The sequence below is a fragment of the Tursiops truncatus genome, chromosome 1 (genome assembly GCF_011762595.2).
Source record: "Tursiops truncatus isolate mTurTru1 chromosome 1, mTurTru1.mat.Y, whole genome shotgun sequence".
Taxonomy (NCBI): domain Eukaryota; kingdom Metazoa; phylum Chordata; class Mammalia; order Artiodactyla; family Delphinidae; genus Tursiops; species Tursiops truncatus.
The window spans coordinates 158,333,682-158,361,576 of NC_047034.1; the positions used below are offsets into that span (position 1 = coordinate 158,333,682).

Consider the following 27,895-nt stretch of genomic DNA (forward strand, 5'->3'; position numbering starts at 1 on the left):
AGGGCCTGAAAACAGCAACTCTTCATAAGCAAGGAACACACCATGCATCCAGATTTTGGTTTCTAAATAACTGTTCTCCACTAAAAAGAACCAAAGCTCCTTGGAGAAGTATCTGATTCTGGGGCTGGGGCAGGAAAAAAGGACACGATGAGCCTGGAACATCTTGTGTAAGAAAGGAATAAAGTGTTCAAATAACTATAGGGACACATCAAATGGACACAAAAGTTGGCTTCAATGGGCTTCCACTGGCCAAATCTGGGATACTTTGAGTATTAAAATAAATGATTGCAACAGATTACAGCCCAATGAATAAGCAGGAATCCATGAGTCCATATGACTTAATAAAATAAATAGTTGAGGGAGATTAAGAAGTACAAACTTGCAGTTGCAAAATAAATGAGTCACGGGTATGAAAGTTACAGTGTGGGGAATACAGTCAATAATTATGTAATGCCTTTGTGTGGTGAGAGATCATAACCAGACCTATCCTGGTGGTCATTTTTGAAATGTATGGAAATATCTAATCACTGTGTTGTGTAACAGGAGCTAACATAGTGTTGTAGGTCAATTATATGTCAAAAACAAACAAACTCACAGAAAAAGTGATCAGATTTGCGGTTATCGGAAGGGGAGGGGGAGTTTGAGGGGGTGGGGGGGGGAGGTGGGAATTGGATGAAGGCAGTCAAAACAGACAAACTTCCAGTTATAAGTACTAGGGATGTAATGTACAACATGATAAATATAACTAACACTGCTGTATGTTATATATGAAAGTTGTTGAGAGTAAATCCTGAGTTCTCATCACAAAGAAAAATCTTTTTTTCTATTTCTTTAATTTTATATCTATATGAGGTGATGGATGTTCATTAAACTTATTGTGATAACCATTTCATGATGTATATTACTCAAATCATTATGCTGTACACATTAAACTTATGCAGTGCTGTATGTCAATTATATCTGAATAAAACTGGAAGGAGGGCTTCCCTGGTGGTGCAGTGGTTGAGAGTCCGCCTGCCGATGCAGGGGACACGGGTTCGTGCCCCGGTCCGGGAAGATCCCACATGCCGCGGAGCGGCTAGGCCCGTGAGCCATTGCCGCTGAGCCTGCGCGTCCGGAGCCTGTGCTCCACAACGGGAGAGGCCACAACAGTGAGAGGCCCGGGTACCGCAAAAAAAAAAAAAAAAAAAAAAAAAAACTGGAAGGAAAAATTAATGAATAAAATTTTAGCGGTTTGATGAGAAATGCGTGATGTATATAGTTTCAAAGTATCTCGCTACAAATGGGAAAAGTGTACCTTTACAGTGGAGAAGCTCAGCAGACATAATTTTAATCAAGGATCAAAATGAACGTCATCAGTAATGAAACAAATTGACAAAGTGGGCCACTGATGTGATGCTTTGAGAAGAACGCATTGAAAGTCCTGTGAGAGTCCTGCCTAAACGCATAGCCTGAATCTAGTCGAGATGAGACACACAAAACCAAGAGAGGGAGATGCTACAGATTAGCTGGCCTGTCCTCCCACCCGCCACCACCTCCGCTGCTCCATCCGACGGGCCGCTCGTCACTCGCCACGCAGCCTGAGCCCGGCCAGACGCCGACCCTCCGGGAGTCCTCGGTGCCCAACGGCTACAGTCCTCGGCACCGGCTCCGCGCCGCCTTCCCGCCGCCACCGCCGCCGCCAGGAGGCTCCGCGCGCCTTCCCGCCTTTCCTGGCGCCGCGGCCGAGCTGGGCCGAGCGGCCAGGGGGGCGCGGCGCTCGGCGGGGGCGGCCCGGAGGGCGCGGCCACTGTGCCGCACACCCTCTGAAACGCGCAGGCGGGCCGGGCCGGGCCGGGAGGGCGTGGCGGCCGCGCAGTCCGGGAACCGGTGCGCCCAGCTACCACCCGCCTTGCCGCCGCCCCGAGGCCGGGTCCTCGGAGCCGGACGGCCGCGTCTCTTTTGTGACCGTCTCCAGCCCCTCCGAGCCGGCGTGCCGCCGCCCCTGCGCCCAAGGCTGCAAATGGTGCCCGCTCGCCTCTGCGCGTCCCGCCGCTCTCGGGCCCCGGGGACTTCTGGGGGGCGCCGCACCCGGGCCGCATCCCGCCGCCACCGCCGCCGCAGCCGCCCGGGGCCAGAGCCCGCGGCGCCTCCGCCCGCGCCTGGGCCAGCAGAGAGGCTCGCGGGCCAGTCCCGGGGCTGCCCCGACGCCCTCCCGGGAATACCTAACGGGAGTCCTACTAAATAGACTTTTTTTTTTTTGTAAAATGCATATAAAATTTATCATTTTAAAGTACAATTCAGTGGCATCAAGTATATTCACAGTGTTGTACAATCATCACCACTGTCTAGTTCCGGAACTTTTTCATCCTCTCAAAGGGAAACCACCCATTACATCTGAGTGGTTATATCCCTCCCCAACCAGCTGCTGGCAACCACTACTCTGCTTTTTGTCTCTATGGGTTTGCCTATTCTGAGTATTTTCTATTAATGGAATAATACAGGACGATATCCTTTGTGACTTCTCTCAGCATAATGTTTTCAAGGTTTGTCCATGTTGTAGCATGTAGCCGAACTTCATTCCTTTTAATGGATGAATAATATTCTGCTGTATGCATACAACACATTTTGTTTTTATCCTTTCATCAGTTGATGGATATTTAGGTGTTCCCACCTTTTGCCTATTATGAATAGAACTGCTAAGAATGTTTGCGTACAAGTTTTTGTTCGAACACCTGTTTTCAAATTCAATTCTTTTGGGTATATAACTAAATAGACTTTTGCTCCCCTTCTAATCAAAAACACAACAGCCATCTGCAGCTTTCCTCCCATTGATTCTCGGAATTCTTGGAGCTGTATGAGGCATGCGCCCAAATTTCCTGTCTGCCTTGACTTTCTTGGTATAGGAGACATATATGTCAATATAGCTGCCCTCTCTAAGGCCCCTTCTCAGGGGCTCTGCCTCTCATACTGTCATCACCCACCCAAGTAACATCCAAATAATATCCCCTGACGCCTTGACCCCCAACCCTCATCTCCAGCCAGAGCCCTCCTCTGCCCAAGTTACCATGTGACCCAAGGGAACCCATCCTTTGCTGGGCAGAAACTGAGGTGTTTTCCTTTGGAGGATTTTAACTGAAGGACAGGTAGGGGCTGGGGCAGTCATTTAGAATTGATAAATGGGCAGAAAAAAAGCTAGTCTGAGAATGGCTGGGGAGCCTCACACAGGCACAGCAAGGCGGACAAGGACCATAACAGCCTCAGTCCTGACTTTCTAATTCTGGGTGATCTGCTGACTTCCTCTCCTAGAACACTCATAATGTCGCTCATTTTACTCTTGAAATAAGTCCTCTTAAAACTGTTCTCAAACTTTAGCTTGAAGCAGAATGCTTCTAGGGATGATGCTGATGTTGCTGGTCCTAGAACCATACTTTGAGAACCATTGTCTTAAGCTTGCTTGAGTGCCTGTTCCTTGAAACCAAAAGTGCCCTGACAAAGAGGGGCACTTGGATGTCTGCTGCTGCTGAAATCAGGGGTGCCTGGGAAAGCTGACATCCCAGCTGCCTCCAGTGCTCACCATTAGAGGCTGTCCAGCTGGATTTATTTATTTATTTGGCCACACCACGCAGCTTGCAGGATCTTAGTGCCCGTGCCCCCTGCAGTGGAAGCGCGGAGTCCTGACCACTGGACTGCCAGGGAATTCCCTGTCCATCTGGATTTAACCTCTCTTGCTACTGCCTGTGAGCCACAGCTGTGCTAAGAATACATCAAGGAAGTGCAGAGTTACAGAAGTGCAGGGCAGTCAGTGCTCTTGCCCTCCCACTCCGTCTCAAGCTTTGGCATCAGATGTTCAAAGCAGTGAAGTTTGAGCTCCCAGCATCTCACCAAGATCTTGGATCATACTCACTGAGTTTCTGCCTGTAGCTCTCACACTGAAAGCTCAGGCGTACTTCATTGGAGCTGAGACAAATGACTCTCTTTTCTCCTGGTCAGATCCTTCCAGCGACTTCCCCCCAAAACTTCATACACATCAGCAGTGCCCTTTCACTGACTCTCATACATACGAGACATGTTTAAATCCTAGTGATGTTCACAGATTGGTTCATACATACCCAGATTGGTTTAAATGCTTGTGATGCTCACCATATTGGTGGAACCTACCTCATCTCCATCATCTCCACATAAGGAATAACAGATCTCACGTCCCATCCAACATTCTAGATCACAAGTGGGCAAGCTATAAAGTTCTGATAGTAAATATTTTGAGCTTTGTAGACGAAAGGTGTCTGTTGCAACCACTCAACTTTGCCCCTGTAGCGCAAAAGCTGGCATATACAATACGGAAAGGAATGGGTGAGCTTGTGTTCTAAGAAAACTTTATTTGCCAAAAACAGGCAGCAAGCAGATCTGACCCAACCTCTGCTCTAGACAGTAACTTTTTTTGCTTATTACTAAATGAAAATGAGTCTTCAAACAGATGGAAAGTGTATATAGTGTTAGCAGTTCTATATTGTTATGAGGGAATCTTTTTAAAATCTATAGGCTGTAAATGCTTTTCTCAAGAGCTGGCAGTGAGCCCAGCCAATCTTAAATAAACCTGCCTCAACATTTTTTAAAATGTAAAATTATATCAGTACATTGCTAAAACTGAACCAACTTCCTGTCTTCAGAAGATAAATATTTGAAACTGTTTAAGCAGAAATAATATTTAAAACACGACTTAAAGATTTATGTTAAAAATGGAATGCCAAAACAACAGAAATGAGAAGTCACATCTAAATTATATAGATTATATCCACCAATTTATTACTTCATTCTGTCTTATTTGTAGTTCTTTATATATAAAGAGTAAAAATGGCAAAGCAACACACTTGGGGACAACATTGAATCATATAAACAGATCTGGTACATAACCACTATAACATCAAGACCAATTCAGTTCTAAAAAGCAGAAAATTTCCCACTCCTTAAAAAAGGTATCAGTTGCTATTGTTTTAATGGTCAGGATCACTTCCAACTTTGTCTTTTTTTTTTTTTTTTCCTGATAGTTTTGACAAGTGCCTTTGTTAGAGGAACTAATCCACTTGGTAACTTGGCAGCCAAAGATAAAGTCAGTTTCTATTTTTCTTCTAAGAGTTGTTGGAAAGTGTATGCCTGTAGATCTAAGCACTTAGAAAGGCTGCACCTTTTCTGATTTTTGTGTTATCTGCCATTGCTTTTGCTTATATTGCATCCCACATCACCCACTCATCAAGAGGTGGTCAGTCTTCTTTCACAGAATCTAAAACGTCCTGGCTTGGAATACTCTGCCCGGAAACTGTTTAATATAAGGAAGTAATTGGTCCCAATACCAGGGGACAGAGGTGGGAAAGGATGCTGATGGAAGCTTCTGTTTAGAGCTCTATTTAATAGCTCTCATTGTTTTGTGGGAGGTTTTTCTTAACTAATATTATATTCATAAAATTTCATGTAAAATAATTGCCCTGAGAAAACCAGTTAACTAAGTTTAAATGATGAAGGATTATTAACTCATTCATGTGAGAAGCTCAACCCTCAATATATTTCATTCATTCTAAAGAAATTGTTTTGACCATTTTGACCTTAGCCATTGTAAAACTTGCAGTTATCTAATTTGGGTCAATTTTAAATCTGGGAGGTACAGAAAATAGTTAAATTACATTTGTTTCTGAAGACAAAATGAGCAATAAAGGAACAAAAGACTTTTCCTTGAACCCAGAGGAGGCTGTTCCTATTCTAAATTTGTCAGGTGTCTTAATCTGACTTTTTATAAATCAAAACAAAAATTTAGTTTGAGATTATTCCCTGTTTACCCCCAGGTTTATTTAACCAAATTAAACATGATTTACATTAATTTTAATCCCAATCTTGAGATAATTAACAATCAGGATCACTGCTTCTACATATTTTTAGATTGTCAAGTCACTAATCTTTTTACTTTTAACTTTTATATATTATCACAGAACTTTAAGTAAAAATAGCTTTTGCAGTAGCTTTGTAAAAATCCACTGAGTCAAGAAATACCGAAAATACATTTTCACTCAATACCATAATATTATATGGGTTGCTGTCTTAAAAATATGTGGGTTTTTGTTTCAAATATGATTGTCCTTGTCACCTTCCCGGAATCATACCCAATTTATATTTCAAAATATCTGCTAGAGAAGTTGGCAAAAGTAATTTCAAGATAATGTAAATTTTTTAATTTGAAAGTTTTTACAAAGTGAATACATTAATATCAAATACCTGATACATATTAGATAAGTGGACAATAAAATTTCGATTTGCTCTGTGTGTGTGTGTGTGTGTGTGTGTGTGTGTGTGTGTGTTGATGGTGGTTATGCTGTTTCAAATATGTGTGGGGGGGGTTCCCTGGTGGCGCAGTGGTTGAGAATCCGCCTGCCAATGCAGGGGACACGGGTTCGAGCCCTAGTCTGGAAGATCCCACATGCCGCAGAGCAGCTAGGCCCGTGAGTCACAACTACTGAGCCTGCGCGTCTGGAGCCTGTGCTCCGCAACAAGAGAGGCCTTAACAGTGAGAGGCCCGCGCACCGCGATGAAGGGTGGCCCCTGCTTGTTGCAACTAGAGAAAGCCCTCGCACAGAAACGAAGACCCAACACAGCCAAAAATAAATAAATTAATTAATTAATCAAAAAAATATATATGGGGGCTTCCCTGGTGGCGCAGTGGTTGCGGGTCCGCCTGCCGATGCAGAGAACACGGGTTTGTGCCCCGGTCCGGGAAGATCCCACATGCCGCAGCGGCTGGGCCCGTGAGCCATGGCCGCTGAGCCTGCGCGTCCGGAGCCTGTGCTCCGCGGCGGGAGAGGCCGCAGCGGTGAGAGGCCCGCGTACCGGAAAAAAAGAAAAAAAAAAAAAAAAAATATATATATATATATGTGGGTATTATAGGAAAAGAAATTAAATTAACTCCCTCATGTTCAACATGTGATTTTCCCCCTCCCTGTCTAAGCATTACAAGAATTCAGGCCAGGATCACACAAAGCCACATGAGGCTAAAATAGCCATTTCCTCTTCTGCAGTTTTAGTTTGATGGGTACCCAAGGAAACAAATGCTGTCTACAGATGGTCTTTGCTGCCTGCCCAAACATGTTTGTTTGTTATCAGCGTTGGCCTGACAGGATCTGGTTTCTGATGCTAACTAGCTGTGTGGGAACTAAAAACTAGTCATTTCATTTCTCTGTAAAATCTCTCTGGAGGAGACTATCCTCAAAGTCCTTTCTATTTCTCAAATCCTTTGATTTAATGGTTCTGTTCCATATCTATCTGGTCTGGGAATTAACTGGTTTACATGGTCAACCAAGACCCGATCCATATGCAATAGGGCTCCTCCACATCTGTCACAGTAACAATACCTTTCTTCTAACTTATTACAGGGGGTGGAGAAGTTATTTGTTGGTAGATTATTTGTTGCTGTTTCTTTTCTTTTTTTTTTTATGTGGACCATTTTTAAAGTCTTTTTTGAATTTGTTACAATATTGCTTCTGTTTTTGGGGGGTTTTATGAGTTTTTTTTATGTTTTGGTTTTTTTGGATGTGAGGCATGTGCGATCTTAGCTCCCCGACCACATATCGAACCCGAACCCCTTTGCATTGGAAGGCGAAGTCTCAACCACTGGATCTCCAGGGAAGTCCCTGTTGTTGTTTCTTGAATAAGAAAACCACAGCATCTGGGCTTCCCTGGTGGCGCAGTGGTTGAGGGTCCGCCTGCCGATGCATGTGACATGGGTTTGTGCCCTGGTCCGGGAGGATCCCACATGCCGCGGAGCAGCTGGGCCGGTGAGCCATGGCTGCTGGGCCTGCACGTCCAGAGCCTGTGCTCTGCAATGGGAGAGGCCACAACAGTGAGAGGTCCACGTACCACACACACACACAAAAAATCCCACAGCATCTGATGCATATTTTCTAACGACTAGGATATTCTGAATTTTTGTAATATTTTTATATACCTGAATAAAGCATGTAATTTAAACACTGTTAATGTCCAAAGCCACCATGTTTGGAAAAGGCAGGAAATGTCAGAAACTATTTAAGTTGCTTATAAATTGTATCCCAAAGCACGAAGTTTACTGGACGGGAAGGACCACCACAACAGTAGCTTAGACTTCTCTGAGGCTTTAAGACTGGGCTGGTTGCTCTACCCAAGCACTTTCAGGGCGCCCTGTCCTTGCCCCTATTGTCACACCCCAAACTGTTGTTTGTTGGCCCCCCTGATTACACAGTGCAAGTTCTGCGAGGACAGGAATTGTTCATTGATGTACCCTTGACAGTACATCAGGGGTACAGTGCCTGACACATAATAAGGACTCCATAAATAATTATTGAATAACCATTGAATAAATAACTGGCTGTCCTCACTTATTGCTCTTCCAGGAGCAACAGAAGCAGGCAAGGGTAGCATCACATCATACAGTAATAAGAGGCACCATTATCAAGAGCCTAGTGTTTGGTGGTTGCCAGGTGGACATAGGTTCCTATCAAAGTGTGATTGATAGGATCCCCAGAAATTTCCATTCAATGATGTCCCTATAGTATGTTATACTATACCTGCCTACTCTGAGTAGCACCAAAGGATACAAGACATTTTGATGGGATAATTTTGACGGGACCATTTATCCAACTCTTACACATACCTCAGCAAAATTTGCAGTGTATTAATCATGAGTAGCTAAGCACAAAGAATGAATACTCTTCAAGGAAAAGTGAGTTGGTGTGGGCTACATTTTAACAGGAAATTCCTCTGGCTATATTTCATAGGAACTAGGTGCAATAACTCTTATGTAATTGCTCAGCATACCATTTGGTAAAGGATTAACAAAACCTTTTCCCCTTCTGTGTGAGAATTTAACCTTGGGTTAACTTTCTAGCTCTGTTCCCCTGGCAACCTAATAAACAGTAGTATATCAACCATGTTGCTAGGCAACATTACATATGGTAGAAATGACCCCGAACTGGTGAACTGTATCCAGACTGGGAGAACTACAAATGCCTGATAGGAAGCCACACCTCTGGGCTTCCTGAACCACAGTGACTCTTGGAAGAGACATGTCTCTTGTGGGGACCCTGGAAGTTATTTCTATGTAGTTGTTATAAGAGATACTTGCCCCCATGGGACAAGAGGCTTTTAAGCCAGAATAGCTTCCATACTTGCCTGATGTGTGTCTGTCTCCTTGCACCTGAACCACAGGGACAGAGGCAGGGACTCCGACGGAGGAGCAACGACTGGCTCTGCCCTGCTGGTGACCCGTGCTTCCCATCCTATGTCCTTCTAAGTGAATCTGCTGTGGTAGTTTATGAGTTTGAATGTTTCTAAACATTCGATTGTGCCTAAGTAGACCCCTGGAGGGCACTGTATTACTATTTGCTTGCTTTTTCTGGTGGCAGGAGAAGCTCCTCAGAGACTATGGATAATAGAAAGAAGTGAAACTGTCTGGCACATTCTTCTGCTTCCAAAAAAATCCTAATCATACCCTTCACAGTCTGCATGACAGATAATCCATATCCATTACACGTGATCAAGACATATATGTCAAATTGATGCCTTCCCTTAAAATCCCCAAGCTTGTTACTGCTGAACCTTCTTCATCTGAACACATAATCCCAATCCTAACCCCCAATAATTTTTAATATGCTACCGACAGAGGGCCAAAATATCAAATGATGGATATAAAAATAGTTTCCCCAAACCACAGCTGTCAATGAAGCATTGGCAGTAGTAAAATTATCCATCTGGAGGGTCAGAACAGATGCTAAATGTCCTCCTCAAGTTATGAAGCTTCCATATCATCTGATCACAATGGTGTGAGTTAGTGTCACCTTTGAAAACTAGGACGTATTAGAAACCAACCAAACTACCCTTGCCAAACAAACAACTTTTCATTTAACTCTATAGAAGCATTATTTGAAGAAAAGAATTCAAATTTTCATAGCTTTAATGAAACGTTTGAGGAACACAGCAATATTTGGTGGAAATATTGAGCAAAAATTAATGAAAACATTGCCTATCATAAGCAACTGAATAAAGCACCCCCCTTTTGGGGTTAAAAGACAGCACAACACATGAAAGCACAAAGCAAGTTACAAAGGACCAACAATGACAGGAAGTACAGTGGTAATGCTCAAAACAGAGCGTAACAGGAACTTCTCACCCACCCCATCCCCTTGCCCCTCTCTACCCTATTACATTACACTTCACAGAGATAATTCTATTGTCAATGCACAAAGGACACACAAGAAAAACCTAGACGTCCAAATGAAACAGTAAGAATTCAAGTGACCAAAGGCCACTCCAGTCTCCCCACCGCCCTCAGAATCAGTGCATGCAGCCCTGCCTGTTGCCTTTCTCTACGTGGGGTTTATTACAACATCAATTAACAACAACAACAAAATAAAAAAACCCTTCATAATATTCTGAACCTCCAGGATACTCTATTTCACAACATTCTGCAGACCACTGAGTCAATAGCTTTCTTAAGGAATATTCAAAGTATAGTGACCACCAAAATATTTACATCAGACTGGCATCTTTCTGCCAAATGACCAGAAGCCATGATGCTCTATGTCATTTCTAAAAGTATTACAGATCCAGGCCTTATTTATATTCCTTTCCAACCCCTGTGAAAGCCTGTTTCCTTCTCCCAAAAGAAACAACTTCCCAAGGGTGCCGCTTTTCAATCCCATTACAAGTAAAAATCCTGTTCCCATCCATGCAGTATATGTAATATTAGAAAAAAAATCCCTTTGCAAACTTGGACTGAATATGCCAGAAAGATGCCAAATATAAACTAAATCACTAATGGTCTGCGTTGGGCCCAATTGTGAATTTACTTATAAAAATATCACCAACTCCACAAATTAAACCTCAAAGACACTGTGTAGATTATAAATACTGACCACCAAATGGGAACATAAATTTAAAACTGAGGACAGTTTATTATCTGATAGTCCACACAGAGGAATTATCTCCTTTAAAAGTGATAGAATTCAGTGACCGAATTCAGCTATTCCCAATGCCAACACGCAAACAGCCAATGTCTCCAGACATTGCCAGATATAGGTACTCTGGGGGGCAAAATCACCCCCAGTTGAAAATCACTGTCTTAGAGTGTAATCTCTAATGTAAAATTTTTTATTTGGCACCCAGTGATGTGAATAGGTTATGGGGTCACCAGAGAGGATCCCTGCTCTGCCAGAGAAAGCAGGCAGAGCGTTGAACTGTGAGGTAGAAAAGTCATATGAAAACATCAGAAATGCTTTGAACGGAGAGAACGAAAATATCAAACATAACTCCCTGCAAAGTATATCTTCTACACCTCCTTTTAGGTTTCCCTTTTGCTAAGGTCCTGCTTTTAAAACAACGCTAATATTTTCATTTCTGGTAAGAAGTGTTTCTGGTCCTTGAAAATTTTCAATGTGGAATTCTTGATCTAGAACAATAATTTTCCGACTATCTCTGTTAATAGACCGGTTTTTAAACTTCCAGTCTACTTCAGGCCAATGTGTGGTCCTACTGTGTGGACTGGGGTCCAAGAATTCAGCTGCTGTCTGGGGCTAGCACCATCCTAGGGTTCTAACTTCTATTGAGAAGTACAGTTTAAACACCTTCTGAACCCTTCAATGCTAACATTTATTTACAAGCCAATTTACAATTTTTTGATTATCTCTTTTTGTTCAAGAGGCAGAAAGGAAAGTGGTTTTTTTTTTTTTTTTACTGTCTTTTGAAATACAACTATAGTAAAATTAAAGGAAGAAAATTCATTTTGGATACTTTAACATAAGACAAAATTATGAAAGTGCCTTAAATATCTTTAATCCCTAATATTTCCTGCTCTTTCGACTTTTAAAGAAGTACAGTCTCTTTTGTTAGAATAATTGCATGTCTGCAAAGTGGGTGAAAAGCAGACTCGTTTTAAAAACCTGTTCTTCTAGTAACCTTCCCTTTCCCTCCAAAGGATCTTTTAAAAGGTAAACAATTTAGACATATAACTTGCTTACATTGGCTTACCCTTTCCCTCCAATTAAAGTTCTATTCATAAATGAAGTAAAGGAATGTCAGTGCTGGCTGCATTTCCAGGTTACACAGTAGTGGCTTCTTGGAAATGGCTGGAAAACGCATAGGAGCATTTTGAGTTTTGCCCAAATGCCTTGTTTTATGATCATAAAGCAGGTTATTTGTGTGCACAGAATTGTTAAATCCCAAGCCAGACAGGGAAACCACCCAGACCTGGGCTCTCAGGCTCCCTTCCCGGGGCTAACTTAAAATTTAATTCAACGGGGCAAGTCACAGTGCCATAAGGAAACTTTCAGCTCATTTCCATGCTTATCTGCACATAAACACGCCCAGCCTTTAACACTGCAATCTTAGATTTAGAAAGTAATTTTTACAGTCATATAGCCAGACGACCGTGTCTGCCTTATATCAAGGAAACTTTCTCCTTAATACTTCACCAGAAAATTAAAGTATGGAATTCATTAGAAGAGGCTTGGCAGAAGTAAGATTGATCTCAAAACTTAATATATTCTTGCCCACCTTTTCAGAGCAAGAGGATGACGACATAGGAATGCAGAAAGATTGAGACACTATGAAAAAAGTATGGAGATTTTGTTATCTTCCTTCAAACCAGAGTTTGGATGCATGGCAGGAAAAACGGGACGCCTCAGAGCCAACCTTGATTCACTCAGAAAGCTTTCAGAAATCAAGGGCGGCACTAAAAAGTCCTTCGAGTCACAGAATCCAACCTCCACCATGTAGTCTAACAGAAATGCAAATAACAGTGAAAAAATGTTCTTCTCAGGGTTCCACAAAATTGGACAAAGGGTGGCTTTCAACCACAGGACTGGCAAGAACAAATTCTAAACCCTCTTCTCCACTAATTTATTGCTACGTAAGCATCTCTCCATCTGATAAGCTGGGCTGAATTTGGGGTCTATCATCTGAATCCTCTCCGCCGGGGTCGTTTTCCTCACCAGACTCCACGTAGATTGGCCAGTCATTGTCTGTGTCACTCTTTTCTTGGCTCTAGGACGAAGCCTCCACCAGGCTAAGGTTGATGGGCATCAATTCGTCATCATCATCATGTGTGTCTGTAACGCAGGTGCAGCTGTCACACAGCCCGAAGCGCCGCAGCCCCTGCGACAGGTGACTTGTGAAGGTTCTTCTGCAGCCCTTGCAGATAATTGGACGGTTGGACCTATGGACCTAAAATCACCAGCACAGTAAATGTCACAGAAAAGGGGTTGAGTCATGGCCTTCAGGGCCCCATGAGACATGGCCCCTGGCTGACCCTCCAGTCTCATTTCTCACCACTCTCCCTCTTGCTCTCTCTGCCAGTCTCAGCCTCACCAAGGTCCTTTCCACCCCAGGGCCATCGGACATGCGTGGAGTGTGCCCTCCTCCCCACGGTCACCCCTCCCTCCTTACTAATGCCTTTTTTATCCCCCCCCCAGCTGTGCCGCGCAGCTTACGGGGATCTTAGTTCCCCAACCAGGGATGGAAACCCACGTCCTCGGCAGTGAAAGCTCAGAGTCCTAATCACTGGACCGCCAGGGAATTCCCACTAATGACTTTCAAGGAAGTCTTCTCTGATACTCCAGGCCAGATTAGGTCCCCCAGCTATATAGTCTCACCTATACTTCTCCCTTTGTTTTATTTCTAACAAATCATTGGTAAAATTCCCTAGATTCTAAGCTCCAAGAGGTCACGGACTATCCTCATTCATGTTCTCTGTCCTCTGTCACATTTGTTACTATATCCCTAGTGCCTGGCACATAAAGGGCACTCAGTGAACCGATTAGGATTTTAGGCATGGTCTCTTACGTACCTTGGATTGTTTAGCCATTAGGAAGGCAGATTTGCCAGACAGTGTATTCTCTAAAAGTGTCAGCAGATGCTTCACCCTTGATTTTTTCATTGATAAATGCATTCCTTACTTATGAAAAGAGCTTTGCATACTAGAAAAGAGAACCTGATCTCCTACTCCGTGCAGCTCCTTATGAGGGCAGCAGTCCCAGGGGTCCCCTCTGTATAAGGAGCTATCTTTCTAATGCATGCACTTTTCAGGAACTCCAGCCAATAGGGGATCTGTGAATCAATCAGAGCCTCTCTTTTAGAGAGCTCTGGATGCAGGATACACACAAGAGGCAGTGACAGAGAGAGGCTGATGCAGAAGAAGGGTCAACAACAATACCCAGGTTGCTGGAGTTGCCGTTACATCCTGACCTATGTCCCTGCTTCCCCTGAGGTTTCCTGGGCTTCCTATGCTAAACCCCCAATGCCTGAGCCAACCCGAGTGTGTATGTGACCCTTGCAACCTGATGGAGCCTTTGAAGACTACGTCTTTGGGCTGCAGTAGACTGGGCCTCGTACAAAGTGGAAAAATAGAGGGAATGAGGATTCCAACCAATGAAACATCTTAAAGGTACCCAGGGACCTATTGTTGTCAAGATGGACTGGAGATATAATTTGAAGAAAAAAAAAAGACAAACAAAAACTTAAGGCCTTGGGGTAAGGCCACTCTCAGACAAGTATGCTAGGGCCAGCACGGAGAGCAGAGGCAGTCAGTAACCTTGTATTTATCTTAAATCTGGATTCTTTCAAAACCATAATTCACATACCATAAAATTCACCCTTTTAAAGTGTACAATTCAGTGGTTTTAAGTATACTCATAAGGTTGTACAACCGTCACCACCATCTAATTCCAGAAATTTTCATCACTCCATAAAGAAAGCGTGTGTGCATTAACCGTCATGCCTCTTCCATCCCCCATGCCCCAACCACTAATCTACTCTCTATCTCCATAGGTCTGCCCACTTTTTATATTTCATATAAACGAGATCACATAATAGGTGGCCTTTTGTGACTGGCTTCTTTCACATAGCATAATGCTTTCAAGGTTGTTCCATGCTGTAGCATGTATCAGGAACTCATTTCATTTTATGGCTGAATAAAATGTATCCATCGTACAGATATGCCACATTTTGTTTATTCATTCATCAGTTGATGGACATTTGGGTTGTTTCTAATTTTTGGCTATTATGAATAATGCTGCTATGAACATCTGTACGCAAGTTTTTGTGTGAATGTCTGTTTTAGTTCTCTTGTGTAGAATTGCTGGGTCCTAATGGTAACTTTATGCTTAACCTTTTGAGGAACCGCCAAACTCTCTTCCACAGTGGCTGTACCATTTTATGTGCCCACGAGCAGTATATGAGGGTTCTAGTGTCTCCACATCCTTGCCAACACTTTGTTACTATCTGTTTTTGTTTTTTTTATTATTATTATAGCAATCCTAGTTTGTGTGAAGTGGCATCTCATCGTGGCTGTGATTTATATTTTCCTAGTGACTAATCATGTTGAGCATCTTGTCATGTGCTTATTGGCCATTTGTTTATCTTCTTTGGAGAAACGTCTATTCACATCCATTGTTTAATTGGGTTGTCTTTTTATTGTTGAATTATAAGAATTCTTTTTTTTTTTTTTTTTTTTTTGCGGTATGCGGGCTTGTCACTGCTGTGGCCCCTCCCGTTGCGGAGCACAGGCTCCGGACGCGCAGGCTCAGCGGCCATGGCTCACGGGCCCAGCCGCTCCGCAGCATGTGGGATCTTCCCAGACTGGGGCACGAACCCGTGTCCCCTGCATCGGCAGGCGGACTCTCAACCACTGTGCCACCAGGGAAGCCCAAGAATTCTTTATATATTCTGGTTATTAGATCCTTAGCAGATAAATGATTCACAAAGATTCTTCTCCCATTCTGCGGGTTGTCTTTTCACATTCTTGATAGTGTCTTTTGAAATCCAAACCATTTTCATGTTGGATTTTCCAAAGACTGATTGCCTTGCTCAAAGACGATCTTAAATGCAATGCCTTTCTAAATGGCCTGAATGCTTTTTAGCAGGTAGGAATCACCCACTCACATGGGAGACAGAATCCTAGGCGGCAGCCAGTGGGAGGGGAGGTCCTCTTGGGCTGGGGTCCTCTTTGCTGCTCACAGGTAGCCCTATAACTGGCAGTATATCTCTTCCCCACCCCGGGGTGCTGAGGTTGGGTGGGAAACCAAGAATGCAGCTTACCTCTGGCATCACACCACAGGTAACAGACCCACAATCCCCTGTCTAAGCCTCAGTGTTCTCTGCCTTTTGACAACCATTCCTGACTAGGATCTAAACTTTCTTAACTTTCCTCCTAAGCAAACTAGTCTGTTACCATATAAGTTTTAACTTTCTCTAAGTGCCACCAACCCAGGTGTAATTTAGTAGCAGAAATACATGTTTAAAATTCTCTGGAAATACCCCAGTGGACAGAGAAGAGAAATACAGGCTGGCCTTGTCCTCACATTAGACGAACGTCATGAACCACCGCCACTCCCACCCCACCGTCCCGAGAGAACCGCCAGCTCCTCCACTTACGCTGAGCGCGTGGCCCCGCAGATGCTCCTGGCGGGTGAACCTCTTGCCGCAGGTCTCACAGGGGTAGGGCCGCTCCCCTGTGTGTGAGCGGATGTGACGCTTAAGGATGCCCTTCTGTTTGGCAGTGTAGGGGCAGAAAGGACACTTGTGCAGCTTGATGGGCACCACCAGCACACCACCTGGGGAACCAAATGGTACTGTAAGCAGCAACAACACTGGCCGCCCTCCGATGGATGGGATCCAGAGCAGGGGAGTTCGACCAGCCCAGGTCGAGAAGAAGGACCCCAACTCCACCAGCAGCTAACAGCGAAACAGTGTCTGCAAATTGCCACTCTGGCTCCCAGTCAGCCAGAGGAGAAGGTGGGCTTCTGATATAAGATTGCAAGGAATGCTGTAAGGCCTCAGCTTTGAAACTCTCTGTGGCTCACAGTTAGAAAACACAGCTTATATTACAACCTTAGAACACATATATCTTCATGTGGACAACTTGAAAAGCTTCCCAAAGTAATACTCAATCTGATAATGTCTATTCTCTTTGATTTCATTTTAGGACAATAATGATTGAGACCCTGTTCTAGACTGAATTTCATCCCCCTCAAATTCATACATTGAAGCCATAACCTCCAGTGTGACTATATGTGAAGACAGGGCCTTTAAGGAGGTAATTAAGGTTAAATGAGGTCGTAAGGGTAGAGCTCGAATCTGGTAGGACTGGTGTCCTTATAAGAAGAGGAAACTATGCCAGAGATGGCTTTCTCTCCCTACTCTTGTACAGAGGAAAGGTCATGTGAGGACCAGCAAGAAGGCAGTCATCTGCAAGCCAGAAAGAGAGCTCTCACCAGACACCAACCCTGCTGGCACCTTGATCTTGGACTCTGCACCTCCAAAACTGTGAGACAATAAATTTCTGTTGTTTAAACTGCTCAGTCTGTGGTATTCTGTTATGGTTGCCTGAGCTGGCTAATACAAACCTCCTGAGTTGATTTAATGATCCTCAAAAGTTTGAAAAAACTATTATGATGGAACAGACCACTGGGTCAGTATTCATGCTTTCTTTGACAGCAGCTCCTAATAATAGCTTCCAGGCATGTGTAGAAGTGATTTGCTATGATGCAGACCCTACATTGTTTGGAGTTCATATTAGCTCTGTATATCTGAAATCATCAAATATCTTAAAAATTCACTTAAATATTTTAGAACTCTTTTTTTTCCACCTTGCTCATACACCCGTTAAGGTGACAACATGATTATCACCCACATGTATAAAAACTGTTCCTTTCAAGTTTCCTGAGTTACCCTTATTGTAGTATTCCAAGATTTGTCTCCTCTATCCATGCCCTTCAGAATTTTACAGACTTTGATCACATCATATTATATGTGGAGGCACTAGTAACTCAAGCTTTCCAGGCACAGAAACCTGAGTTCAAGTCCTGGTTCTACCACTTACCAGCTGTGTGACCTTGCACATCTCACTTAACTTCTCTGTGCTTTACTCATCTGCAACATAGGGATGATAATAGTTCCCACCTCATAGGATTGTGGTAAGAATGAAATGAGGTAATGCCTAAAGCACAGCAGCTGGCATATAGTAAGCTCTCATAAATGTTAACCATTTTTGTCACATCATCATCACCTCGGTGTTTCTTTTCTGATTAAGCTGGCCAGGCTCCTGTGGTCTCTCTCAACACGGGAGTAACTCCTTTTCTCTGGGACCTTCTCAGGACACCTAATAGGGCTTTACCTTTCCTGAGGTGCTGCCAAAAGTATGGCAAACTGAATGTCAAGTGAGAACCCAACATCATTCTATGTACGGGTGAAGATTATTCTCTTTAGTTTCTAGCTCCCATCCTGATAATGCTTAACATTTTGCGTAATCTATAGTGACTCCAAAATCTGTTTCCCAGAATAAAAGCAGCAGCTCATGGCTCAACACTGCATATATATGTTGGATTATTTGTTTGTCACTGATCACACTGGTGCTGAGATGCCAGTTTCCTGCTCACTCCTCTGGTACTGTGGACTCTTCCCGTCATTTATCCCCATCAGCCTGGCATTGTACTATCACCTTCTTCCCGACTATAAAGACATTCAGTAAAATGGGTCCAGTGTTAATCCTTGGAAAAAAACAACTGTTAACTATTTTTCCATCAGAAAGGTATGAATTATCGCAACACTTTCCTTCCTCTCTTATGATCTGATTGCTCCAAAAAAAAAAACAGTTCACCTGAATGCCTATTACATGCGAGGCACTGTGTCAAGGTGCATCTTTACCAAGATACCTGTTTCTTCCCTCAAGAAGTTAAGTCTAGCAGGAGAGAAAGACATGGAAACAAATTCATACAATATAATATAACACAGGCAAAGTTCAAAGTGATGAAGAAATGTAGAAAAGAAAGTAATGAATTCTCTCCTGGAGTTCAGAGAAGATTTCACAGGAGAGATGACCTTTGAGCAAGGTTTTAAAGGATGAATAGGAGTTCACTGGGAGTTTGAGAAAGAGAAAGGTATCTCAGGCAGGGGAACAACACATGCTTAGGCACAGAGGTAAATGAGAATATGAAATATTAAGTGGGGTGGAGGGGGATGAGGAATGAAGCCAAGGAAAGGGCAAGGAAAGGTCAAGAAGGTCACATTCATGCATTTATTCAACAAATTTATCCTGAGCACCTATGATGTGCCAGGCTGTGTTCTAAGCCCTGGGGATACAGCAGTGAACAGAAAAGACAAAAATCCCTGCCTCTGCAAAGCTGATATGTTAAGGAACTTGGACTTTATTCTCTAAGCAGGTGGGGTTTTAAGCTGGGAAGGTACAAGGTGAGACTTGACCTTTAAAGGATCCCTCTGGGGATAATGCAGGGGAAGGATTTAAGAGAGGCAAGATTAAAGGTAGGAAGTCCAGGTGGGAGGGGAAGAGCGATGACATGAATTAAAGCCAGGGCTGTGGAGGTGGAGAGAAGGAGAAAGGTTTGAGAAGTAAAATTAATACCACTCGATGACCACATTGGGGAGGAGAGAGCAGGGAAAGAGAAGATTCTAAATGACACTGATTCTGGGTTAGCTGACTTGGTGGGTGACGGTGGAATAAACCGAGGCAGGGAACACAGGAGGAAAAGCAGGTGCAGGATGGATGAGGAGGTCTGTTTGGGTTTTACGATGTTTGAGGCAGGCTCAGAACATCCACGGGGAAATATCTGGGTTAGACAGATAAATCTGGAGCTCAGGGAAAGAAGAGAAGCATACAGTTTTGAGAGTCCTCAGCAGATTGGAGTGGTTGCTTTAACCGAGGTCTGGCTCTCCCCTAAGCACCCTGCTTCCCTTAACCCACTGCCTTGACACCCTGGATCAGGGGAGGGTGGTCTTCCTTGTGCTTCACTGTCATCTCCAGACCACTGTCCCTCCCTCCTTCCTTAAAAACCCTAAGATCTTTTGGAGTTCATCCCATCAGATGATACTGCTACTCATCCTTGTTACAGTCATCCAGGGGCCCCTAGATCATCCCCTCACTCCTTGGAGATTTGATCACATTGCCTTCAGGCTCAACTCCTGGCATAATTCTTGGTGTGAATACCGAAAATGACCCTCGCCATACCCTGGCCTGCTCCCGGACCTCCTTTCTTCCAAAGTCCTTATCCTCCACTCCACCTCAGCCACCCAATCCTAGACAAAGAGCTCCCAACTCTGCCTGCATATTAGAATCATCTGGGAAGCTTAAAATGAAAATAAATACTGATATCCAATCCCCATCCCAAGCTAATGGGTGGGGTGGGACCCGAGCATCATATTTTTAAAGCATCCTTCCCAGTCTAATGTACGGACAGGGATGAGAATCATGGCCCCAGGCCTAGATATTGCCAATAACTGTACTCACTCCATAACCCACATTTCAAGAGCTCCACTTTCCAATCACCGCTTTATATCTTTCCAGCTCACCCCGTAGGTGTTCCTTCTCTACCGGGACGTCCAAGCCATGGACTATACTTCCATTTTAGTGCCCTTCTCCTCCTCGAGTCCTCACTCCCCTCCTTCCCCAGCTGAGTGCCTATAGCCCATCAATGAAATCACTCCTTTGCATATGCCCTCAGCTGCCTTGGTCCACTGTCTCCCTCTATCCGTATTCATCTAGTTCAATATAACTCTCTGCCTATTCTGTAGGTGAAACAAGGCAAGTTCACGTCACTGGAAAAAAATGCACAACTCTGTTCCGGTCTCGCTTTAAATCAATCCAACCATCACCATCTGACTACTATAATATCAAAAGAGCCCTTGGGGGGCTTCCCTGGTGGCGCAGTGGTTGAGAGTCCGCCTGCTGATGCAGGGGACACGGGTTCATGCCCTGGTCCGGGAGGATCCCACATGCCGCGGAGTGGCTGGGCCCGTAAGCCATGGCCGCTGAGCCTGCGCGTCCGGAGCCTGTGCTCCGCAACGGGAGAGGCCACAACAGTGAGAGGCCCGCGCACCGCAAAAAAAAAAAAAAAAAAAAAGAGCCCTTGGTTCTGCCCAAGAACCCTAAGTATTTCCCTGGTTCATTCACTCTCCCACTCTTCTCAGTGACTATTTCATACCTTCCCACTGCTCAAATCTCCCACCCCTCCTACCCCTTCCTCACTGTCAGCTGCTGTCCTTGCTTCTTATTTCATTGAGAAGGAGGGGCAAGCAGAAGAGAATGTCTACATGGTCCCAGCCACCCCCCAACCTCCAATATGAACACATCTAATCCGCTTTCACTCCTGTTACTATGAATGAATTGTTCTCCCTCCCATCCAAGGCGAGACCATCCCTCCACTTATACATGGGACCCCCATCTCTCCTCGATCTATCCATTGTCCCTCACTCTTCCATTATCATTTATCTTCCTCTCTCCTGGATCATTCTCATCAGTAAAGAAATGCTTTTAGATCCTCCACCTTAATAAAAACCTTAACCTCATATGCCCTTTCAGCCAGAACTCAGAACCCCTGAGTTCTCTTTTAAGGCTACTCTGTTTGGTCTTTTGTCCACCACTTCATTGATACTGCTCATCAATGACCTCTCCATTACTAAACCCAATGATCCGTTCTCAATCTGCCTATACACAGTACTGGACATAGTTGATTTCCCCTTTTTCTTGAAACATTTTCTCCTCTTGGCATCTATCACTCTTTTGATTCCCTCCTACCTCACTGGCTGCCCCTTCTCTGTTTCCTTAGCTTGTTCCCCTATTTTCCTGACCTCTAAATGTTGGGTCAGGGCTCAGTCCTTAGATCTCTTGTCTTCTCCTTCTAGATCTATAGGTTCATGGAACATAAAGGTTTTAAATTTCATGGACGCATTCATGACTCCCAAATTTATATCTCAGCTCTGATTTCTCCCCAGAACTCCGAACATATAGATGTAATTACTTACTGCACGTCTTCAGTGGGATATCCAAAAGGCACCACAAACATAACATTTAAATCAATCACTCAAGCTAAAAACCTTAAGGTCACCTTTAATGCCTCTTTTTCTCATACCACTTATATAAGCCATTAGCAAATCTGGTCAGCTCTACCTTTCAGAGACAGTATAGTCCTAATCCAACCACATCTCACCTCTCTACTGCTACCACACTGATTCAAGGAGCACAGCCGTCACCTGGGTTATTGCAGTCACCTCCTAAACGGTCCTGCTGCATCCACCTATGCTCCCCTCTAGTCAACAGGAAAGCAAGAGTGGAAGCAAGAGGCCCACTTAGGAGGTGACAGCACACAATACCCAGAGGGATCCTTTTAATATATGTCATCTCAAGTCACTCTCTGCCAAGAGCCTCTAGTGGATTTCCTTCTAAGAGCAATATTCAAAGGCCTTCTCATGGCCTTCAAAACCCTACCCAGTCCGCCCTCACTCAACCTCTCTGACCTTATCCCCCACAACTCTCTGCCTTGCCCACTCCACTCCAGCCACACCAGAATCATTGCTGTTCCTTTCATTCAGTTGCCAAGTGTGATCCTACACCTGGGCCTTTGCACCTTTCTCTTCCCTCTGCCTGGAATGTTCTCCCTGATATCTCTACAGTTTGCTCGCTTAAAGGCAACCTGTTAGAAAGGCCTTCCTGGTCAACACTAAATAAAACAGCATCCCCTTCACTTTCTATCAACTTTGTCCCTGCTTTAGTTCTTCTTCATACTATATATGTCCTTATTGGTTTATTGTCCGGCTCCCTACGCTAGAATATCAGCTTCATGAGGACAAAGACTGTCTTCTGTTCACTGCGATGAATAGTGCCTGGAATATAGGACGTGCTCAGTAAATCTCTGTTAAATGAATGAATGAACGAATAAGATGTTGAAGAAGCAAGGCAATGGTGGAATGCTGACACACGGACATTAAATGACCCCATGATAAGGCTGAAAAGGAATGGGCAGGGGCTTCCCTGGTGGCGCAATGGTTGAGAGTCCGCCTGCCGATGCAGCAGACACGGGTTCATGCCCCGGTCCGGGAAGATCCCACATGCCGCGGAGCGGCTGGGTCCGTGAGCCATGGCCGCTGAGCCTGCGCGTCCGGAGCCTGTGCTCTGCAACGGGAGAGGCCACAACAGTGAGAGGCCCGCGTACCGCAAAAAAAAAAAAAAAAAAAAGGAATGGGCAGAGGTAAGAGCAATGGGTACATGTAGTGTCAGAAGCCAGGGGAGGAAAGAATTTCAAGAAGGAAAGATCAGAGTTAACTACCAAGAGTAGTCAAGAAAGATAACACCTGAAAATCACTCCCTGGATCGGCCCTGGAAATATATAGCTGACCTCATGACAGTGGTTTCAGGGAAGGGGGAGTTGGTGGTAGTGTCAGAGCACAGTGGGCTGAGAAAAGATTGGGAAGTAAAACAGTGGAGGTGGCCGATATAGATGAACTTTTCAAGAAGCAATGGCAGGTGCTGGAGCTGGGGATGGGAGGTCCAGGGGAGAAGATTATAGGAGGACCATGTGCTTTGACAGTGTCTGCTAGTGTCAGAGATGAGCAATGTGAACACAGAACTACTGTAACAGCCTCCTGACCGTCTCCCTGCCCTCATCTCCCATCTCTGCACCATCTTGTGCTGAGGCCAAATTAATCTCTCCTGTCCACTCCCAAGCTCAGAAACTACTAAAAATTCTCCTGTGCCTACAGATAGAAACCCACATTTTAGCATTTAAGTTTTTCCATGATCTGACTACAATTTCTCCCCATGTCTTCTCTTCTTACCTTCAGATGCCACTTTTTTTAAATTGAAATATAGTTTGATTTGCCATATTATGTTAGTTTCAGGTGTAAAGCAAAGTGATTGTTATACATATACATGTATTTTTTTCAGATTCTTTTCCATTATAGGTATAACAAGATACTGAATATAGTTCCCTGTGCTATACGGTAAGTCCTTGTTGTTTATCTCTTTTATATATAGTAGTGAGTACTCAGATGCCACTCTCAAAAAGCCTCTCTGACCTACCAGTAGGAAGCCAGTTCTGCTTCTGGACCACACAGTGCCATTTACACACCTCTTAACTCCTCTAAGACACCATCAGTTCTTTGAGAGCTGGAGCCACATCTGACTTATCTTTGTATCTTCACAAGGAAGGTGCTCAGATATTTAAGCAAATAAAGGAATAACCAAACAAATCAGTCCTACTCTGTGCCTTGGCGCTTGGAATAAATGTAGCCCAGAGCCAGGTGAACCGAATCAACACCTGGCGGACAACAGGCAAGGCAAGCGGCTGGGATGGCTGCCTTGCCACAGATCCCTGTAGCTGGAAAGCTGCCTCTACAGATGGACAGATGGACTTGAATGAGGGTGACATACAGTTGAATTACTATTTCTTGATACTTGTGCTTACAGGCAGAGGGGTTGACAGACTAAACCAGTGCACTGAAATCCTCTAATCGCTTGTACTGCCTTCACAGTTTGTTTTATGAGTGAAACGAAGCCAGCCAGGGTTGCTAGTATTAGCTGTGACATTTACCAGCTCTGCATTCTTAAGAAACTCACTAAACCCTCTTGGGTCTCAGTTTCGCCACACTTCCTCTACCTAACTCATGTGGCATTATGAGGGGCTGCTGGATGGGAAAGGGGGACACTGTCTGTGAAGTGCTACTATATACACGAAAATTAGATTTCAACAAGTTCCCACAGTGTAGTCACTGAAAACAACCACTACCTTTTACATGCTGGTTAAGCCACTGTCTCTGAGGACCACAAACCGTACTTTCAAGTTTTTCAAGTCAAGTTTTAATCAGACATACAGAGCATTCTTGATTTTTTTTTAAATGAAATTTAGATGCAGGAATGAAGTAATCTTTCATTAAAAACTGTAAAAATGAAAAAAAAAAGAAAGAAATTAAAAGTCTCCAGACAGACTCAGTTTTCCTGGGTCTCTCCTATGTGTTCATGTTATTAAATTTCTGTTTGATTTTCTCCTGTTTAAAAAGTCTCCCAAAGGATAGAAGAAATTTACTCACATGAAACCAAATTCAACTCTCTCTAAAATATTCTCCAGTAAATCACACCATCAACTACAACATGTTAACTGAGTGTCTACGTGGGCCAGGCACCATGATTGACACAAAGAAGGATAAATTTCCTACCTGTATAGAACATGTTCTCATATGTGAGAAAAAATTCTGAAAACCTTTTCAGTTGGTCCTCAACCCTGTGAGAAAGGCAAGGTGGGGGTGATTATCTCCTGAACAAAAAGGGTTCAAAGAAATTTCATGATTTAACCAAAGTCTCTCTGCTGGTTAGTGGAAGAGAATGGGTTCTTTCCATGTCTCCATACTGCACTCAACATGCTTATACTCTAGTTGCAGAGGTAAAAGACAAACATACGTGAAGAGGCAATGCCCTGCACACAGCACGTGCTCAATTAATACCTACTGGCGGTGGTGGCAGTGATAACATGGTGATAACACTGGCAGTGGTGATGGTGGTGATGAGGATGACAATAGTGACAGTGCCAGTGATGAGGATGACAGTGGGAGACCAGAGGGCACACAAGTGCGTGCTAAATGAGTGGCAGACGATGGAGGCTCATGGAGCTCACCTGAGTCCTCTCCATACCAGTCAGTCTGCACATCCATCATGGAACTCATGGCTGCTACTTCTGCACCACCTGGTCTTCCCTCCAAACTCCGAGAAAAGTGTTGGTCCGCGTCCTCTTTGCTCTGGACAGCACTGTGGCGCAGGAGCGCCTCCAGGAATTGCTTCACATGGTAGTTACTGTAAGCCAATTCGACCGCCTGGCCTCTGGGCAAACCCTCCTCCCCGTGGGCCAGGCTCAGCAGGGCAGTACGCTGCTGCAGCTGTCCACCCACCTCCACCTCCACTTCCTCGGCATCGAACTCCACCTTGGGCTCCATCTGTTTGGGTCGAATGGAGCGGTCACTGTCCATTGAGCCACTGCCCTGGCTGTCTTTCCCCACCAGTGCCAGAGGGTGGCAGCCTCTGCAGTCACCACAGGGGGACACTCTGGGCCGATCCACACTCTCTTCCCCCTCGGCTGGAGAGACCAAGCTCTTGGTCTCACAGGAGGTCCCTTCCCTGCCTGAACTGGGACTTCCACTGTCCACCCGATGAGGCGCTGCTGCCGCTGCCGCTGCCGCTGCTGCCACCGCTGCAGCCACAGCGGCCTCCTTCTCCATCTTTCCGCAGATGTCTAGGGATGATCTGATGTATGTCTTGCAGAAGTTCACCACGTCGTTCATCTGCAGGTAGCTGGCAGCCGACATAACTTCAATCACGTTCTCTCCACACAAATCCAACTTCCCAGAATAGAGGAAGTCTAAGATGGTGGAGAAGGCGTCGGAGGTGACGATGTCCAAGGAGGCGGTGCTGTGCCGCCCGCTATCCTGGATGTAGTGAATGAGCAGGGCTCGGAAATAGCCGCTGTTGGCAAACAAGATGTTCCTGTGGGCCTTGAAGATCCGCCCTTCCACAATGATGCTGCAGTCACAGAAAAAGTCCCTCTGCCGCTGTTCATTCAATTCCCCCAAGAGCTTGGCGTAATAGGATTGCATCTCCATTTCTCCACCAGCTGCTGCCGCTTGGAGTTACCTGGATCTCTGCCAAGATTTTTTTTTCAGTTAATTCACAAATCCCAACCTTATAAATAAGATGTTCGTTTTTTGTTTGTTTGTTTTGTTTTGTTTTTCTTTTAATTCTTCCATAAACCCTGGTTGAGCAATGTCTTTATAATATGGGCTGTTTGGGATCTAACAAAAATCAAAGGTTGTCTAACTGGGTTAACTGATGAAAACAAGAAAAGTAACTATTCCTAACTGTACGTGGGTGCAGTACTTAGTATTTTACATGGATTCTTTCAATGAATTTTTATAAAAACCCTACGAGTAAGTACTAATATTATACGTTACAATATTGTACTTATTAATACTGTACTTTTGAGACTCAGAGAGGATAGGAGATGATCCAGCTGCAACAGAGCCAGGACTCAAAACCTCCAGAGTTCATGCTCTTATAAATTACATTCTACTTTCTTCAAGGCTCAAAATATAGATAATACCTGAATCTAAGAATTACAGTCTCCAGGTAAGTCTCCAGTGTCCCAATACAGAACTTAGAGACTGGCAAGTACAGTCTCAGCTCACACCCATTACCATAAGTTTGTGGAAACATTTAGTGGATGCTTGGGATAGCCAGCATGCATTCTCCATTCTTATGGTTTTAGTGCCCTTTTTGTCTTTGGTGGAATCATCCTTGGCCCCAACCACAGCCAACGTGCTTTGCATAACGCTGGCACCATCCCCAGGCTCCGGACGTGTAAGAGGTAACATAGGCTAAAACCATCAACACATCTTACCCTCTGACCACAGTGACTGGCTCAGAGATGGCCATGTGACTTGGTCAGAGCCAATGAAAAGCAATGAAATGTTTGCTGGGGTCTCCAAAGAAGAGCACTCTCTACTCTGTGGGCATGTGGGATGTGAGGGATGCTGCTGCCACACCACAAGGGGAACCAGACTAACACAGATGACAGCCCAGCTCAAGCAGGAGCAACAGATGGAGCCCAGGGACACCATCTGAGCCCCAGCTCATGCTGTGCCAGAAGCCAATTGAGTCCCTTTTTGCTTTAGCTGGTCTGAGTTGGATTTTCTATCTCTTACAACACAGACACTCCTAATTGATTGACTCCACAACCCTTGGTTCTCTCCTCTGTATTTTTATGTCCTGGACCTTCTCTGTCAGTGGACTATAAGCCCTTTGAAGGCATGAGCTGTGTCTTACTTCATAGATTTCCCCCACAGCCCCTGGCAGAGTGCTTTGGACAAAGTAGGTTTGCTAAATACAAAAGAATACTCCTTTCTTACCTGCTAAGTAGAACAAGTATAAATCAAGTTTAAAATCCGTCTGCTAAAGAGGAAGACAGAAGCTGATCTACCCCGAGCTCTCCTCTCCATCTTTTCCCATCACACAAAGCACGCAGCCATCCATCAACTTACCCCGTTTATTTACTGACCCACTGAGCTCTGAGAAGTT

At 44.4% G+C, this 27,895-nt stretch overlaps 1 protein-coding gene across 1 annotated transcript; it reads right to left on the reverse strand.

Annotated features, from left to right (window-relative positions):
• Nucleotides 1–9,506: 9,506 nt before the first annotated feature.
• On the reverse strand, nt 9,507–26,497 carry ZBTB8B (zinc finger and BTB domain containing 8B). Its single transcript, XM_004326000.4, is given in 3 exon segments — nt 9,507–13,215; nt 16,423–16,601; nt 25,446–26,497. Coding segments are annotated over 3 exon segments (1,476 nt in total). The 5' UTR covers nt 26,425–26,497; the 3' UTR covers nt 9,507–12,897.
• Between the last annotated feature and the right edge of the window lie 1,398 nt (nt 26,498–27,895).